The sequence below is a fragment of the Staurois parvus genome, unplaced genomic scaffold, assembly GCF_062004578.1.
Source record: "Staurois parvus isolate SC_StPar_1 unplaced genomic scaffold, SC_StPar_1.0 ptg000136l, whole genome shotgun sequence".
NCBI classification, from domain to species: Eukaryota; Metazoa; Chordata; class Amphibia; order Anura; family Ranidae; genus Staurois; species Staurois parvus.
In genome coordinates this window covers 14,885,001-14,903,980 of record NW_028317932.1, presented here as the reverse complement: position 1 = coordinate 14,903,980, position 18,980 = coordinate 14,885,001, and the positions used below count along the sequence as shown (strand labels likewise).

At 40.6% G+C, this 18,980-nt stretch overlaps 1 protein-coding gene across 2 annotated transcripts in view; it reads right to left on the bottom strand.

Annotated features, from left to right (window-relative positions):
* PALS2 (protein associated with LIN7 2, MAGUK p55 family member) overlaps positions 1–18,980 on the bottom strand; it is a 154,780-nt gene that overhangs the window by 48,238 nt on the left and 87,562 nt on the right. For both annotated transcript variants that reach the window (XM_089673208.1, XM_089673207.1), the window contains exons 3-5: positions 15,615–15,767; positions 10,303–10,452; positions 4,792–5,019 (exon numbers count right to left, since the gene is read on the bottom strand). In XM_089673208.1, the coding sequence (XP_089529334.1) occupies positions 4,792–5,019; positions 10,303–10,452; positions 15,615–15,767 (531 nt within the window). The remainder of the gene's footprint in view (positions 1–4,791; positions 5,020–10,302; positions 10,453–15,614; positions 15,768–18,980) is intronic.

Below are 18,980 nucleotides of genomic sequence, written 5' to 3'. Positions count from 1 at the left end.
GGTGTGCTTTCATATCAGGAGATCACCTTAGGGACTCAGCAATAAGACCCAAAAGAGAGAAATCTTGATAGTGTAGTAATTTTTATTCAAGAGATTGCTAAAGAACAAGTAGCACACTTACATAATGATATCCAGAAAAGCTGATTCACAGAATCCAAAAAGATGGCCGATAGTCAGATGCATGGACCATGTGGGTAACAAGTGGTATGAGAGGTATCCTTATACCTAACGCGTTTCGTGGCAAGAGCACATTATCAAAGCCCTTTTGCCCTTTGATAATGTGCTCTTGCCACGAAACGCGTTGATACTACACTATCAAGATTTCTCTCTTTTGGGTCTTATTGCTGAGTCCCTAAGGTGATCTCCTGATATGAAAGCACACCACCCCTGGCGAAAGACGATATAAGGCAATTTCGTGTTACTGTAAGGAGGCGTACTCCCCCTGGTGGTAGGAGATGGCATGATTGATGCAAAGGTGTTCCTGAGGTCCCTTCGCTGATGATCTTTTGGCTGTGACCAGGAGTAGGTCATTATACTCCAATGCGCTTTTTCTTGCGCATCTGGTTAGTGCGTTTTGCAGCTATTCTCCTATCACGGAAGTCACGAATTTGATTGGCACACGGATGTACTTCTAATGACTCTAACATCCCTATCACTATATGCACTTTGTTTGGTCAGATGAATCATTAATACTTACCCGTCCATTGTTTACATTAATTTGTACGTTTAATTTGGTGCATGTTATACCTTCAATGTATTTCTTTTAATTCTGATGTGCACACGCCAATTCTTTTTACTACATGCTCAAGCGCTGCATTTTTGCTGTTTTTATTTTCTATGAGGAGGTTATACGAGGTTTACCTTCATGCTAGCAGCTTGAATCCCTCAGACCAAGCGCTCGTCTTTTACCCCATTTTACTATAGGCTATACATATAAGTTTCGGATATACGAAAGAAAAGAGAGTCACGTGGAGCCCCCCAGATGCCACACTACATGGGTGTCAAGATAGTCTGGGACTTGGTGTCATCCTTTTTTCATATGGGGTACCACTTATACGTGGCCAATTTTTATTCAAGAGTGCCACTATTTAGAAATTTGTACAATCTTGGAACTGGTGCATGTGGAACCGTGCGACCTAATGTGTGCCCACCATTAGAAGTGGGTGGATGCAGGGCGGTAAACTCTAATGGTGAGCATACCACATACTTTTTCTGGCAGAGATTTCTTCTTTTTTTTTTCCCCATTCAGCCCACAGGCTTCATACAAAAAAAAACGAAAAAAAAAAAAAAACATAGCATACATACCCAACAAGGACCAGCAATGTACTGGTACATCACTGGACTTTGAATGGTTATACCAGGATGATGCCTACAGCTGCTTTCATGTAAAAGCAACCCTAGTGGCTAGTTAGCTGCAGGATTGCTTTTACAAGTAGCAGGAAACTATGCCCCCCTCCCCCGCTGCCTTCCACGGCCTTCTCGGGCAGTCCCGTGCCATCGGGAGAACCTGAGAATGCAGCCGATGTTTCTGCCAGCTGACCATAGAGCTGATTGGAGACCAAAATGGTACCAATCCTCTCTATAGTCTAAGAAATCAGAAGCTACGAGCATTTCATCACTTCAGTTTCGTAGGATATAAACAGCACCATTTGTAAATTGGGAAAGCATCTGATCACACCGATCTTGGTGAGATTAGATAATGTAAGGACAGAGGAGATATCTAGAGTCTGATAGACCCCAGATTTCTCAAAAAATAATATATGACAATGCCCATTGACGTTATAGGGGATATTTGCATACGCTGTGATAGCATTAAAAATGATAATAAAAAAAAAAAAAAGCACCCTCGCCCCCCCAGCGGTTGTACCATGCATGTGAGGTATCACCGCAAACGTCAGATCGAGGGCAGTAATTCTAGCACTAGACCTCCTCTGTAAACCTAAAATGGTAGCTTTTAAAGCGTTGCCTAAGGATATTAAAAAAGTATGAAGTTTGCACAATTTTAAAGCATGTCATGTTTGGTATCTATTTACTCAGCATACCATCATCTTTTATATTTTACCAAATAATTGGCCAATATATTGTGTTAAATCGATGTGCGAGTACTATGTGACATTATAAAATTGTAGTACCCACCATTTTATTCACTAGGGTGTCTGCTTTAAGAAAATATATAATGTTTGGGGGTTCAAAGTAATTTCCTAGCAAAATATACAGATTTTTTTTCATGTGAACAAATGTATCAGAAAGGCTTGGTCTTCAGGTGTTTAGAAGAGTGAATGTGTGGCATAAACTTCTAATGCTGGGCATAAAATGCCCCCACCCCCCAAAATGACCCCTTTCTGGAAAATAGACACCCCAAGGTGTTTTTGGAATATGAAAAAAGAAAACAAAAACATTTTTTCTTTTCTTTTTTTTATATGTCAAAACCCTTGTGAGAAAAAATGAGATCTGCAAAATACTCAACATGCCTCTTTGTAAATTCCTTGGGGATTCTACTTTCCAAAAAGGGGTAATTTGGGGGGGGGGGGGGTTGGTGCTATCCTGGCATTTCAGGGCCTCCGAAGCTGTGATAGGTAGTGAGGAAGTGAAATGAGGAAGTTAAGCACCTTCAGGCTTTCAAAGTAGTCACTGGATTTCAGGCTCCTGTATGTGGCTAGGCTCCCAAAAAGTCTCACACGTGGTATCCCCATACTCGGTAGAAGTAGCAAAATGTATTTTGGGGTGTAATTCCACATATACCCATGGCTTGTGTGAGAAATATATCATTTAAACAACAACTTTGTGGAAAAAAAAAAAAAAATCTTCCATGGACTCAGCAGATAGCTTAGGGTGTCTACTTTCCAAAAAGGGGTAATTTGGGGGTGTTTGTATTGTCCTGGTATTGTAGCACCTCAAGAAATGTGATGGGCAGTCAGGAAACTGTGTAAATTCCATTATCCATACCATAGTTTTTAGATACTATAACTTTCACCCACAGCAATCAATATACACTTATTGTTTTTTTTTTAACCAAAAACATGTAGCAGAATACATTTTGGCCTAAATTTATGATGAAAATTTAGTTTTTTTGATTTTTTTTATGACAGAAATGAGAAAATATTGTTTTTTTTCTTTTCAAAAATATATATTTTTTTAAACCTTTTGTTTATAGCACCAAAAAAAACAAAACAAAACAAAAGAAACAAAAACAAAAAAAAACGCAGAGGTGATCAAATCAAACTGAAAGAAAGGTCAATTTGTGTGAAAAAAAAAGCACGTAAATTTAGTTTGGGTACAGCATTGCATGACCGCGCAATCAGTTGAATTAGTGCAGTGCCTAATGGCAAAAAGAGGCCTGGTAATTAAGGGGGGTAAACCCTCAGGATGGCAAGTAGTTAATCTTTCAAATTAAAGAGGCGGTAAAGTCTGGTTCATGACTTGTACCTACAGGTAAGTCTATAATAAGGCTTACCTGTAGGTACAGTGACTATCTCCCAAAATGTGTACCAATGCATATTGAATGCATACTGGAGTATGCCATCAATTGAGAGCGCTTTGCTGCGACCGTGATGTCATCGCGCCGAGACCAATCAAAAAGCCGGAGCCTGCAAGCCCGGAAGGAACACCAGGTGAAGATGGAAGCGCCGACATCATTTGGAATGCTCTTATAGCAGCCCTGATGCTAAAAGTTTGTGTGAATAGTTAAATGTCAATACAAATTAACTGGTTATTTGTTGAAGATATCAATGTAGTGTGCTTGTGACTCTGCAGCATTCTACAACTCTAGGACGCACAAAGTCCAGCTTTCCAACATCCATTGCGTATGGAGCCTAAGGCTTTTGTCAGTTAACATATGAATTGATTTGATCTCAACAGTATCTGTGTGTGTGTGTGTATATATTATTATTAATATACAGGATTTATATAGCGTCAACGATTTGCTCAGAGCTTTACATTATAGTGGGAGACAATACAGTAACAATACAGTTCAATACAAGAGGGATTTGAGGGCCTTGCTCCTTGGAGCTTACAATCTAGGAGTATATCCATATACTAGATTGTAAGCTCCAAGGAGCAAGGCCCTCAAATCCCTCTTGTATTGAACTGTATTGTTGCTGTATTGTCCCTCTTTATATTGTAAAGCGCTGAGCAAACTGTTCCTGTATAATAATAATATACACACACACGAATATGTAGCAGTACTAGTGTGAACCTAGTCAAAAGCTGGTCATACATGGGTTGAATGAATAATAAAAAAAAAAAAAAAAAAAAAAAAAAGAAGAAGGATCCCAATCCCACTATCCACACATTCAATGTGGATGCAGGGATCCTCCTCTCTCCGTCATTGTATTCTGACAGCAGGGAAACTCTCTCACCATCAGAATACACAGACCAGCACTGCAGCACTACCAGAGTGGAAATATACCACCAGGGCGACTGAACAGAAGTAAAATGGTAGATCGACTTCTGTTCAACCACAGTGGCCAATCATGGATAGAAATTTGGCCACTCCCTGCTGAACCGGCTGAATTTTGATCCATGTATGGCCAGCTTAAGAAATGAAACTGTAGTCAGATAAATCTCAATTTGTAAACAATGCAATTGTTGTTACTTTAATCATACATGTCTATTTCAGAAACTCATCTGCTCAAACCCTAATTGCTGCCAAAATAGTAGAGTTCATTTGATGTAACACAGAAATTAATATTAAATACTTCTCAAGTGGTGAACTGCATTGTGAGTGTAAGCTAAAGCCAGGACAAAGACTAAAAAGTACAAATTTTGTGAAGTGTTCTATGTGACACTGACCTGCTGAGGGGTGATTGTGTCTTTATAGCTTGGAAGTATCTTAAGAGTCACACTACCACTGATACTTTTGAGCAGCTCTTGTAATTCCTTTGGATTGTTTCCCACTTCGTGGCCATTAACTTCTTTAATGATGTCTCCCACGTGGAGAAGACCTTGTCGATCGATCATTCCGCCATGAAGGATCCGAGCAATTACTAGATTATTATTTTCCACTTTAAATGTCACACCCTGTAAAAACACACAAGATATAAAACAGTGGAAAACCAAAAATATGGTCTTTAAGAGGCAAAACAAATGCTGTGCCTAAATATGCTCTTCGACATAATACAGGAATGCTATAACCTGATATTATGTATAATTTTAAATATTTATTTATTTCAGGTACTTATATAGCGCCGTCAATTTACGCAGCGCTTTACATATATATTGTACATCCACATCAGTCCCTAACTCTCAAGGGGCGTACAATCTAAGGTCCCTAACTTACACATACTAGGGACAATTTAGATAGCAGCCAATTAACCTACCAGCATGTCTTTGGAGTGTGGAAGTAAACCGGAGTACCCGGAGGAAACCCACGCAGGCACAGGGAGAACATGCAAACTCCAGGCAGGCGGTGCCGTGGTTGGGCTTCGAACCGACGACCCTAGTACTGCCAGGCAGAAGTGCTAACCATTTAGCCAATGTGCTAAAGTCTTTCTAAACAAGAATTCATTGACGGGTGTACCCATAGCATTTAGTTGGCAAAGGATATGTTCTAATAAGGAAGCCCAGCACTGGCAGCCTGCTTTGTGGAAGCATCTGTGAATTCACTACATCATCTGAGAGAGTGGGCATCTCTGCTATTCAGAGTGTCTCCTTCATCCTGCTCCTCCCACTACTTGCCCACTACCAATACTAGGAGTTCCCAGCTGTCAAAATATTACATAGCAAGAATTTTTTTTAAGATGCAGCTGCTACTGTGCAGAAAGGCACTTGCAAACAAAATGCAATTTTTTAATACTTGCATATTTTAATACTTGCAGTATTAAAATTTTTTAATACTTTTTATTAAATAACTTGTTTTCCTAACTTGTCTTTGGCAAGTCCTTTTTTTTCAGCGACAAATTAAAAAAATTACTCGAAAATGAAAAAAAAAAAAAAAAAAAAAAAACCCCTGAAAAACAGAAAAATTATGAAAATGAGATTCAACCCCCCCCCCCCCAGCCCATTTTCACCAGTGTTTTTGAATGAGCAGTGTTACTGTACAATAAATGTATACATATGGGATATCCTATATTGCCAAAAGTATTGGGACGCCTGCCTTTACACACATGGACTTCAATGGCATTCCAGTCTAGTCCGTAGGGTTCAATATTGAGTTGGCCCACCTTCTGCAGCTATAACAGCTTCAACTCTTCTGGGAAGGCTGTCCACAAGGTTTAGGAGTGTGTCTATGGGAACGTTTGACCATTCTTCCGGAAGCACATTTGTCAGGCAGGCACTGATGTCGGACGAGAAAGCCTGGCTCGCAGTCTCCGCTCTAATTCATCCCAAAGGTGTTCTATTGGAGTGAGGTGAGGACACTCAAGTTCCTCCACCCCAAACTCGCTCATCCATGTCTTTGTGGACCTTGCTTTGTGCACTGGTGCGCAGTCATTTTGGAACAGAAAGGGCCATCCCCAAACTGTTCCCACAAAGTTGGGAGCATTAAACGGTCTAAAATTATTTGGCAAGCTGACACCTTAAAGGTTCCCTTCACTGGAACTAAGGGGCCAAGCCCAACCCCTGAAAAAAACCCCACACCATAATACCCCCTCCACCGAACTTTACACAATGCAGTCAGGCAAGTACCGTTCTGGCAACCGTCAAACCCAGACATATCCATCGAATTACCAGACAAGTGTGATTTATCACTCCAGAGTACACAGCTCCACTGCTCTAAAGTCTAGTGGCAGAGTGCTTTACACCACTTCATCTGATGCTTTGCATTGCACTTGGTGATGAAGTCTGGAGGTCTTTAGCTGTTGACTCTGCAGACAGTTGGCGACTTCTGGGCACTGTGCGGTTCAGCATGCGCTGACCCCGCTCTGTCATTTTACATGGCCTACAACTTCGTGGCCGAGTTGCTGTTGTTCCCAGTTGCTTCCATTTTGTTATAATACCACTAACAGTTGACCGTGGAATATTTAGTAGGAAGTAAATTTCACGGATGAACTCATTGCACAGGTGGCAACCTATCACAGTACCATGCTTGAATTCACTGAGCTCCTGAGAGTGAACCATTCTTTCACAAGTGTTTGTAGAAGCAGTCTGCATGCCTATGTGTTTGATTTTATACACGTGGACATGGGAGGTGATTGGAACACCTGAATCCAGTGATTTGGAGGGGTGTCCCAACACTTTAGGCAATATAATGTACATATACAGGCATACCTTGGTTTACGAACTTAATTAGTTCCGCGGAACTTTTCGTATAGCGAAAAATTCGTAAGCCGAAACGCCGTTTCCCATAGGGATACATTGAAAACCAATTAATCCGTTCCGGAGGTCAGAAAAAAGTAAACGCTACTAAAATACAGCATGAGTTATTGTATCAAGTCATGCGGTAATTTAGTAGTGACAACCATGCGTTAATGTTTCAGCTGTCAGCGGGGTTTCCCACTGACAACTGAATGTAAAAGAAAGAATTGCCGGCAATTAACAAAATTTTAAAAACAGCATGGGGTCCCCCCTCCCATCAATTCCAAGCCCTTTGGGTCTGGTATAAATTTTGAAGGGAACTCTCATGCCAGAATTAAAAAAAAAAAACAAACAAAAAATGGCGTGGGGGTCCCCCCCAAAATCCATACCAGACGCTTATCCGAGCATGCAGCCCAGGAAACCATACCAGGCCACATGCCCTCAACATGGGGAGATGCTTTGAGGCGGGGGGGGGCTCCCCCCCCCAGAGCACCTTATTGGAATCTGGAAGCCCCCATTAACAAGGAGGCCCCCAGATCCCACCCCCACATGTGAATGACATGGTCCCGCTACTCATTCACAAAAAACAAAAAGTGTAGTGTGAAAAAAAGACAGGTCCTTTATTAAAAGAAATATTAAAGAATATCCCCCACAGTAGATCCAATGTCAATCACAATGTCCACCAACGCAAAATAATAATAAAAAAAAGAAAAAAGGCTTTGCTCCCGACGATGGCTCCCGGCCGTCTGCCTCTGAGCTGGCTTGACAGTTCTTAAATATGTAAGGGGCGGGGCCACCCAGTGAAATCAAGTGTGTGGTCCCACCTCCTTGTGACATCATTGACCCAGCATGCCCCGGTTGATGACGCCACAAGGAGGTGGGGCCACACGCGTAATGTCACTGGATGCGGCCGCCCCTTACATATTTAAGAACTGTCAAGCCAGCAGAGCAGGTAGTGCGTCCTTTTAATAAAGGACTTGTCAAAGACCGTGTCCTATCTTTTTTCACACTACGCTTTTTGTGAATGAGAAGTGGGACCATGTACCCCATACTCATTCACATGGGGGGAGGGGGTGCTGGGATTTGGGGGCCCCCTTGTTAAAGGGGGCTTCCAGATTCCGATAAGCCCCCTGCCCGCAGAACCCCACAACTACAGGCCAGGGTTGGGGAGAAGAGGCCCTTGTCCCCATCAATATGGGGACAAGGTGCTTTGGGGGGGGGAGCCCCCCTGCCCAAAGAACCCCTCCATGTTGAGAGCATGTGGCCTGGTACAGTTCAGGAGGGGGGGCGTTCACTCGCCCCCCCCCCCTTTCCTGACCTGCCAGGCTGCATGCTCGGATAAGGCTCTGGTATGGATCTTGTGGGGGACCCCCACACCATTTTTAATTTTGGAGTAAGGGTTCCTCTCAAAACCCATACCAGACCCAAAGGGCTTGGTATGAATGGAGGGGGAACCCCATGATGTTGTTTAATTTATTATGGTTCTGGTTTTTAAATGTAATTACCATTTTTTTTTCTTCATTATAGCTCAGAGATTCAGCTGTCACTTTCCCCCCAGCTAAAAGAAAGAAAGTTTCCTTTTATTTCTCCGAGTTAAAAGAAACAATGTTTCCTTTAAGTTTCTTAAAAAAAACAAAGTTTCCTTGAACTCCGGGGAAGATGACAGCTAATTCTGTGAGCTATAGTGAAGAAGAAAAAAAAAAGCCAGCAATTCCAGTGAAAAATCTGCACCGACATACACTTGGTGTTGCCAAAAAAAATTAGTAAAAAAAAAAATAATCGTAAACTGAGGCATTATTTTCAATGGATTTTCATTCGCAAACCGAAAATTATGTTAACCGAGGTACACCTGTATATCTCGTCAAAACCAATGTGGGGCACATACACCTGCACTGGATGGGAAGAGTTTGAAAAACAGTCCACTGTTAGAGCATTTGGGATAGTGTCTTTCATCACTTAGACCTAAAGCAAGCAAGATCTACACTGCATTGGATTCAGTGAAGGACAGATGAGACATCAGAGGTTTTTTTATTTTTTTTTTTAAAACACCTTGCGTCTCATTAACCACTTCAATACTGGCCACTTTCACCCCCTTCCTGCCCAGGCCAATTTTCAGCTTTCAGTGCTGTTGCACTTTGGATGAAAATTTAGCAGTCATGCAACATCGTAACCATATTAATTTTTTTATGATTTTTTTGTAACAGATAAGAGCTTTTTTTTAATTACCACTGGGTTTTTCGTTTTTTGCTAAACAAATGAAAAAAGACCGAAAAAAAAATTTCTTTATCACTGAAGGGCTCTGATAAGGCTGCACTGATGACCAGTGCTCTTATTATCTGTGTAAACCGTGTACTAACAGCCTTGACAGTAATTGGCTTTCCTTTCACACAGGCATAGTGTATGAGGAAAGGACTGCCGATAACCGGCAAGCCTGTTTACATGTGATCAGCTGTGATTAGACACAGCTGATCACATGGTAAAGGGCTGCTGTGATTGTGATACGTTACATATCACTGCACATGCCGGAGTGAGTGCAATAACTTTAGCACTGGTGCTCCTGTGTCATGTTAAACTGATGACCTGTAGGGCCTTTTATAGTGTCATCTATGGAAAATATAGGGTACTGCAGTTTGTCACCATTTCATGTACTTTTAAGCCTTGTTGGGTATCTATTTACTTGGCACAACCTCATCTTTTATATTTTACAAAAAAAAGGGTAATTTATTACTTGTGTGCCCCAAAACTAACTTAAGTTTATTTTCTACTGAAATTTTGTACTAATATCATGTAACATAAAAAAAATGGAACTACCACTATTTTATTCTCTAGGGTATCTGCTTTCAGAAAACACATAATGTTTTGGCAATATTCAGGGCTAAAATTATTTTTTAAACATATGAGCAAAAAAAAAAAAAAGACTGGCAGCAAATGGGTTAAAAGCTAAGCATTCAACATCAATTAAAGAAAAATCAGTTGTGGTTTACAATTCGGCTAGAAGAATGTAAAAAGGGTGATTTTATGCCACAATATGTGAAAATTATAATATATATTGCATGAAGGATGCCTTACCAAAGGTTCCCCGGCTCTTTTATGAATTCCAACCATGCGGATGGCATCAACTGGTGCAATTTGATTGTTCACTGCAGAATTCATTTCTGGACTTGAGGGGGGAGAATCATAACATTTGGCTGCAACTATATCATGTGCTTCTAAAAGACTCTGCAACCAAAAATAATGATTACATAAGAAAAAGCACAAACATTTTCACCTACATGCTTTAAAGATCTATTGTAACATAACAATATATATGCACATTTACCAAAAATATTTGAAGTGATTTAAAAGCTTACCTGCTCTGTGCAATGGTTTTGCTCAGAGCAGCTCCAATCCACTTCTTTTTGGCTCCTCCCGCCTGCAGAGTGCCCCCAATAGCAAGCCTCTTGCTATGGGTGCACTCGCAAACTCACTCCTGGGCCACACTCTGTATGTCCAAGCACACACAGAGCACAGCTCGGCCCTGCCCCCACTCTCTCCTCATTGGCTCACTGACTGATTGACAGCAGCAGGAGCCAATGCGGAGAGAGATACCTCAGAGAGCCGCTGCACTCATGCACATAGCTAGATTGAGATGGGGCTCAGGTAAGTATAAGGGGGCTGTACCCAGAAGGTTTGTGTTTTTTTTTTTTTTTTTTAAAACCTTGAGCCTTTAGAACCACTTTAAAGTGAAAAAAAAAAAAGCTGACAGGTAGAAGTTTTATCACAGACGAAACCCATTAGTCTGTTTTGTCATAAGTGCTTATTACTGCCTGTCAGTATTAATATACACTGAGCATTACACAAGCGGCTCAGCTTACAATTGCAGCACCTCTTATTGCTGTGATGTGACCCCTGTGCACATGCACAGAACAGATGTCATCGTGCCCAGCCAGCCAAGAAGCTGAAAAGTCCAAACCTTGAAGGCAGACTGGGGAGAAGGTGTATGCACCTGTGACAGCCAAAAGCCACTGCAGCACTGGAAGGGATTCTTTGATAGGCAAGTCTGCCAAAATGTACTAATATGCTGTGTATACAAGTAAATTATGGGGTGAACTGGTATCTGGACAGTAAATGTAGCATAATATCCCTAAAAAACTGAGGTTCTTTGCCTCCATGCAATATCAGAAGAAAGGCCATCTGACGATGTCAAGAAAATGTCCTGAATAGGTCAGAAGGGAGGTCTTGGCAGCACCAACAATACTACACTTGGATCCCAAAGAGTGATAAACGAACAGGGGTGCAACAAGAGCAACATTTCATATGAAATCACTGAATGATTAGTAAAGAGGACATGGGGCTGACAGGGTAAATACCAGACTTCCGATAGAACTAAGGGCCAAGTGTTGCTCCACCCTTAAATGAAGAAAGCAAAAAACATGGCCAACTGAAAGACAGGTAGGAAGACTCATAACACACACACATATATATATATATATATATATATATATATATATATATATATATATATACACACACACACATACACACACATACATACTCAGACACGTTGAGTTAAAGCGGAATTCCACCCAAAAAGGGAAGTTCCATTTAAATGCTTTGTTCCCAGCTCCCCATTAAGGATTGATGCCTTTGGGGAGCGGGTACCCAAATTCGACAGGTATCCACTCCCACATCCGCTGCGATCGCCTGAGGCGATCGGAAGTGGAAATTGTTCCCCCCCCTCCCTCCCCGTAGTCTTCTGGTACATGTGACAGGTCCCAGAAGACTACGGGGGCCATTCACAAAGCGCAGCGCTTCTCGCGTATGCGCAGTGGGCACCCATCTGTGAAGCCACAAGCGGTCACAAGCCGGGTGCCCACACTAAAGGTGCCTGCACCAGGGAGAGAAGACTGCTGGTAAAATCAGCGGTGGTGAAGACACCGCTGGACCGAGGGACAGGTAAGTGGATGTATTTTAAAAGTCAGCAGCTACAGTTTTTGTAGCTCCTGACTTTTTTTTCTTCAGCTGAAACTCTGCTTAAAGCTAGATGTATACAAAATATAAATTATAGAAATTTGGTGATATTTCAGACTTCCCTATAAAGTCTGTCTTTCTAGAGTAAACATCAGTTTTCTTGTGTGATGTAGATACACATGGTCAGACAGTTTGGTAACAGCTAAATTTACACATTAAAAGGAAGATCTTCAGCAGTAATATAATAGAATTGGCATACTTCATCTGCTTATTCTTTTGAAAAAAAAAAAAGAATGAAAATAAAATGCCTTACTTTAGATGAACAGATTGTGTTTGTAATGATAGGCCAAAACACTAAAGGGAACTTGTATACGAATGGTCATAAAATCCAGGTTATCTACATAAAACATGTGCAAGGCCATGGGCATTTCAAAGGGAAAGCCGTGTACAAATCTAGTAGGGTTATAAAATGCAGGTTGTCTAATCAAGAAGGTAAAATTGAAATGACTGAAGTATTTAATAGGGGACTTGCTTATGGTAAATAGCATTTAAATGGGTAACTTATTTACCTATGTAAGAACAACTGGTATATGCAAGCTAGCATTGACCAAGGAACATTGTTTGTTAACCATAAGATCAAAATTGCTTGTATGATTAACCAATCAGCTTTCTCTACATTATAGTGAACGGGGAGTAGGTGTATATTAGAAGAGGCTGATTTGGCTAAAAAGGAAAGAAGAATGGGATAAACGGAAGGGGTCTGCAAAAGACCAAAAAAGACTGCCAAGGAGAACTTGGAGACAGCAGTAAATCTAGAATAAAAGGAGAACCCAGTTTCTGCAATTGCTCGAGTAGCCTCAATTGCCTACGGAAATCATGAAGCCACTATAATCCAAGCTAAGTGACTTTTAAGCGCATCCCTATAGCATACAGACCACTGTCAATGCTCATTTGCTAGAAAGGTTAGATAGCATGTGCATGATGTTGCATGCATATATGTATTACTCGGTATGTCTTGTTTTCCTACAGTTGTAAATAGTTTGCATGTGCAGCATTCAGCATTCTTTTTCTGTAAAAAAACACATTAATATACTACAGGGGTTTCTATTTCCATGTTTTTTCACAAACTAACCAAAAAGATAAAAGTAAAAAAGTATACAAGACAGATATTTTATGCATGTAAAAATTATACAAGACATATTATACAGTATTTATATAGCGCCAAAGAGTTTGCTCAGCGCTGTACAATAGCAAGGGGGACAGAACATGAGACAAGACAGAAACAATACAATACACGAGGGGTTCGAGGGCCCTGCTCTTTCGAGCTTACAATCTAGGAGGAGATATTTTATGCATGTGTGTTGTATGCTTACACTCTAACTTTCCTAGAAAATGAACATTTCAAATGGTTCCTATTGTATGCTATAGATATACAGCAAAAAAAGTCACTTAGCTTGGGTTATACTACTCCCTGTAGGCAACCTGTACTCCAGGCTACTCAGGAATTGCAGAAACCAGGTTCTCTCGTAGTGTAGATTTAGTGCCTTTCCCAGGTAAGGTGGCACAATCTGTAGTATTATGGATTCCCCTTCAGTCCATCCAGTTCTTCTGTCATCCTTGCAAAATCAGTATATATATATATATATATATATATATATATATATATATATATATATTTATTGAGGTTGACATTCCACGTTGAGGCCAATCTGGAGCTATGCAATTTTCTGAAATTCCCTCGGCTTTGATCCTTCCAAGTAGACAAGGTAAAAGTTTCTGTGTGGAATCGCATGAGTCAGGGCATAGCGATTCCACAGCACCAACAGGACCCCCACTGCTGCATCCACTGTCGGGTCCCATATCTTGAAAACAAATCTGCCCAGTTTCTTTTTAAACCAAAATACTAGTAATCATTCACATATCTACAAAACATCAAACTTTACAGACCCCTAAAGAACTCGCAGTAACAGTTGTATTAATGTAAGAGTTCTTTGGGGTCTACAGAGCTCACAAGACAGGTATTTTGTAGAACGTGTATGGTGTAATTAAAACTGAGAACTCCAGCCCTATAGGATGTTTGATCAACCATTGGATTGATTAAAAAAAAAATCACAATACTAGCACCCTACAGCTGGCATCCCCCCCAGGAGACTATTCCACTGAGTCCATTTACTGTCTTCTGGGAAAATCTTTTACATTTTTTGTATCGGTTTACAAAAATAAAGCCCAGCTTGCCAAGGTATACAAAGCATTGTCAGAATAAAAGGAGAGAATGTTAATTCAATCTACAAAGAGCCCAGGTAGCTTTACTGCTACAGGGTGGCACTCCTGTGCAAAATCACCTATAAATGCGCGTGATTTTGCACTTCTGCCACACGGGGGCGCACACAGGCCAGTGGAGGATTGCTTCTGCTGTGAAATGTCACAGCACAAACCGATCTACAAGCCCCGGTGAGCAGTTGCTCGCTGCCACCTGCAGATTGTCAAGCAGGGAGGAAGAAAAGACAGGGAAGTCATGAATTGTGTATCTCTGCAGAGCTGAGAACAAATCCATCACTTCTCATAGTAAAAGCACCCCCTACTGTACACCAAGCACATAGCTAGGCACACACTTAACCCTTTGATCACCCTAGATGTTAACCCCCTCCCAACCAGTGTCATTAGAACAGTGATTAGTATATATTTTTGGCACTGATCACTGTATTAGTGTCACTGGTTCCCACAAAGTGTCAGTTAATGTAAAAATGTTTGCCGCAATATCGCAGTCCCGATATAAGTAAATAGTTTGTAGACACTATAACTTTTGAGCAAATTAATAAATATACATTCATTGTGATTTTTTTACCAAAAAATATATTTTTATTGGATACGTTTTATAGCCGAAAATAAAATATATTGGGTTTTTTTCAAAATGTTTAGTCTTTTTTTTGTCTATAGTGCAAAAAGTAAAAATCGCAGAGGTGATCAAATGCTGCGAAAAGAAAACTATTTGGAAAAAAAAGGACATAAATTGAATTTGGGCACAGTTTTGCATAACCGCGCAATTGTCAGTTAACAGTACCACAGAGCACTATGTGTTCTCTAAAAACACCATGCAGCAGTAGAAGCCAAAATAAAAACCTATCTTGCATAGAGGGGCCTTCAGCACTGTCCATTGTAAAGCTACCAAATTTAAACACACTTTAAGTGTGATCGCATGCAGTAAATCCATTATGGCAAATCAGAAACTGGCTATTCAAGCTTTAACTCTGTAGATATCTGTTACAAAAACAGATATCTAGGTTGCTGTATATCACGGTTTGTGTTGCCATGCAATTCAAACAGAGTGCAAAAAAAGAGGCTACAAGCCATCAATCTAGGTTATTCAGACTGCAGACAATAATTTTCTCTACTTTCAAGTTATAAATATGAAAAAAAAAACAAACACACACCTGAAAATGAGGCTCTTTAAGTATATTAACTAATTCTTCAACAGTTTTATCTTCATTAGCTAAAGGACTAATATCTTCAAGAATTTCATGAATAAGTTCCACATTATTGTCACCAACTGCTTCTAGCTTAGTATCTTCTAGACGTTCATGTGCCTGCAACAAAACAGAGTGGTACACAGCTGAAGTTATGCATAAGTGTATATTATAGGCAGATGTAAGCCTGAGAACAAATATTGTAAAATATTACAACTTACCAGTCCATAATAATAGTGGCTGCATTAACCTTTTTCATTTTTTTTTCCTGCTTCACATTTATTTGGTGAGCCTGCCAGTTACATACTTCCTGTGCTAACGTGACAATGCTTACCCACCATACTGTAAATATGGAGGAGCAGAGCGGTCACCCTAGGGATACAGAAACCTCCCCATGTTCTGTTCTTAATGATATAGATGGGGGGAAATCTGTAGTCCTCAAAAATGGCTGGCAGCATTGTAACTGATAACAGTCAAAAGGAGCAGTTTCCAGGACGTCAGTTATTTTACACTAAGCAATGAAAAGAAAACCAGATACATTTTAAACAGTACATTGTAACACACCCACATATCCCAATAATGAAATGTTAGGGTAACATACACTTTAGAGACATTGTTACTTTGCCCATTTAGGCAAGTTCAAATCTTAACTAGGTTAGGTATGAATACATAAAGAATAATAAAAATGCTAAATTAATTTCCTTTCATAAAGATGTTGCTGCTCTAAACTCCTTCAGGTTATGGAGACATAACCAGAAGCATGAGTGCTGGGTGGGTCACATGATCTGGCAAATGAAATTGCTTGGGTCAAGTGACCAGCACTAGAGTGTACCTCAAGCACCATTCTTTCAGAAAAAGTATATCTTTCAGTTTTATGTTTCAGTCTTCTATCTCAACTGTTACCATTGTTTTAAACTAACATTGGAGCATAGGGCCACTTTCCATAGAGCCAACCTTACTCTATTTAAAATATAGATGCATGCAGAAGTACTGTATCAGTCTAAAACACCTAAAAGGTGCCCTATCAGAAAATAAACATGCCATTCATATGCTTGGTTAACTTAGTAAATGAACTAGATAAGCATGTGCATAGCAGGTGTTTTGTAAAATTACAGACTCTCTGGCTAGAAAGATCAGGATGCTGGCCCTGGAGTATGTACCTTTAAAACATATCAGCAGAGGCAAGGCCCATATTTTAGTCCAGATGGGTTCCTATTTTGGTACACTAAACAGCTATAATATGTATGGTATGAGCCACAGTACTGATGGGGAAGGTAAATGACTTCACTTTTCAAAGTTTCAACATCAATGGTTTTCTATGTTACTTTCACAGTATACTCTATCCATGCATCACTGTGGCTCTTGCTCCTCCTCCATGGAAGATGTTCTTAAAAATTAGTGGACATTTAGGATAAATGCAAAATCATCTTCTCAAAACCAGCCTCCCCTTCACTTGCACCCTTTGGAATGCCCGCTCTCTTTCCACGACCTGTATCACTAACTCCTTTAATCTACTTGTTGTTACTGAAACCTGTCTTCAAGAATCCTAAGCCGCTTCTCTTGCTTCCCTCTCCCATGGTGGCCTCCTCTGGACTTACTTCCCCAGACCCAGTGGACAGAAGGAAGGTGGAGTGGGAAGCCTTCTCTCCTCACATTGCACCATTCAGGTACTTCACCCACCTCCCTGTCACTCTCCTCCTTTGAGGCACATTGTATATTGTCTCCAGTTTCTTTAAGAATTCCTTTGCTCTACTGGCCACTAGACTTCTATCATCCATCCTTAATGACTTCTCTGCCTGGCTACCTTACTTTCTCTCTTCTGAAAATCCCACACTCGTTCTCGGTGACTTCAACATCCCTGTTAATACTAACACTCCTGCTACTTCTAAACTTCTCATTTAACCTCCTCTTTTGACCTGAAGCAATGGATACATGCTTCTACTCATCTTGATGGCAACACCCCAGACCTTGCTTTCTCTTACCTATGCACTCTGTGCAACTTCTCCAACAATCCTTTTCTTCTCTCAGATCACTGCCTTATCAGTTTTGCTCTCTCCCCATCTTCCACCTCCTTTCCCTCCATCCTACTAAAAGTTACTGGTAGAAACCTTCACCACCTTAACCCTCCTTTTCTCTATTCTGCTACTGACCACCTCTGACAAAATCTCACATCTGTTCTGCCCCAACCTAGCCACTTCTGTCTACAATAGTTCACAGTCAACCTCACTTTGACTCACCCCTCACTGCACAGAGAGCTAGGCCTCGACCACTACAACCTTGACAAAAAGATGACACCAGAAGTCTCAAAAAAAGTAGCTGCGCTCCTGAGTGCCCGAGGCGTAAGACTAAGGCTGGCCATACATTATACAATTTTCTTATACAATTCCTGTACAATATCGTTTGGATTTTCCTTCAAGTATGAAGCCCAAGAGCCTGCTTTATTGGATACAAAATGTAAGTGTTGTTTAGTTTGGAGCGCATATTATATGGTGTTTGGTAAATCTAAAGTGAAATTGAACAAGACATTTGTATAATGTATGGGCAGTTTTAGTCTCAGAAAACTTGCAACCAATATAAATCTGTCCTCCAAAAATACAATTCCTGCCTCCACACTGCCAAGCAGACCTATTTTATCACTCCCATTAACGTCTTCTCAACCAGTCCCCATCAACTATTCTCTACTTTCAGCTCTCTACTTCATCCTCCACCCACTAACTCACTCACTGCACAGGAGATCAAAAATAATATTGACACATTTGTGATGAGCTCTCTGCTATACAGAGATACCTCCCCCACTTGACACTATGGGGTTTATTTACTAAAGCTGGAGAGTGCAAAATCAGACTCACTTCTGCATAGAAACCAATCAGCTTCAAGGTTTCATTGTCAAAGCTTCATTGAACAAGCTGAGGTTAGAAGCTGATTGGTTTCTATGCAGAAGGGAGTCTGATTTTGGACTCTCCAGCTTTAGTAAATAAACCCCTTTGTGTCCACAGGTACAATATTTCCTCATTCAACCCCACTACTATAGATGAGTTTGCTAAAAAAAAAAAAAAAAAATTTCTAACGCCCACCTCACCACCTGCCCCCTGGTTCCGGTTCCCTCGCAAATGGTACGGTCACCCTCTGACTCTATCCTATACACTCTAACTCACATTTTCAATCTCTTCCTCTCTTCTGGCATCTTCCCCAACTCTTTAAAACATGTACTAGTTCCCCCATATTTAAAAAGTCCTCACTGGACCCCATCAATCTTAACCTATACCCCATCTCCTTACTCCCTTTTTCCTCCAAACTCCTTGAACGGCTATTCTACAACTCACTGGGCGACTA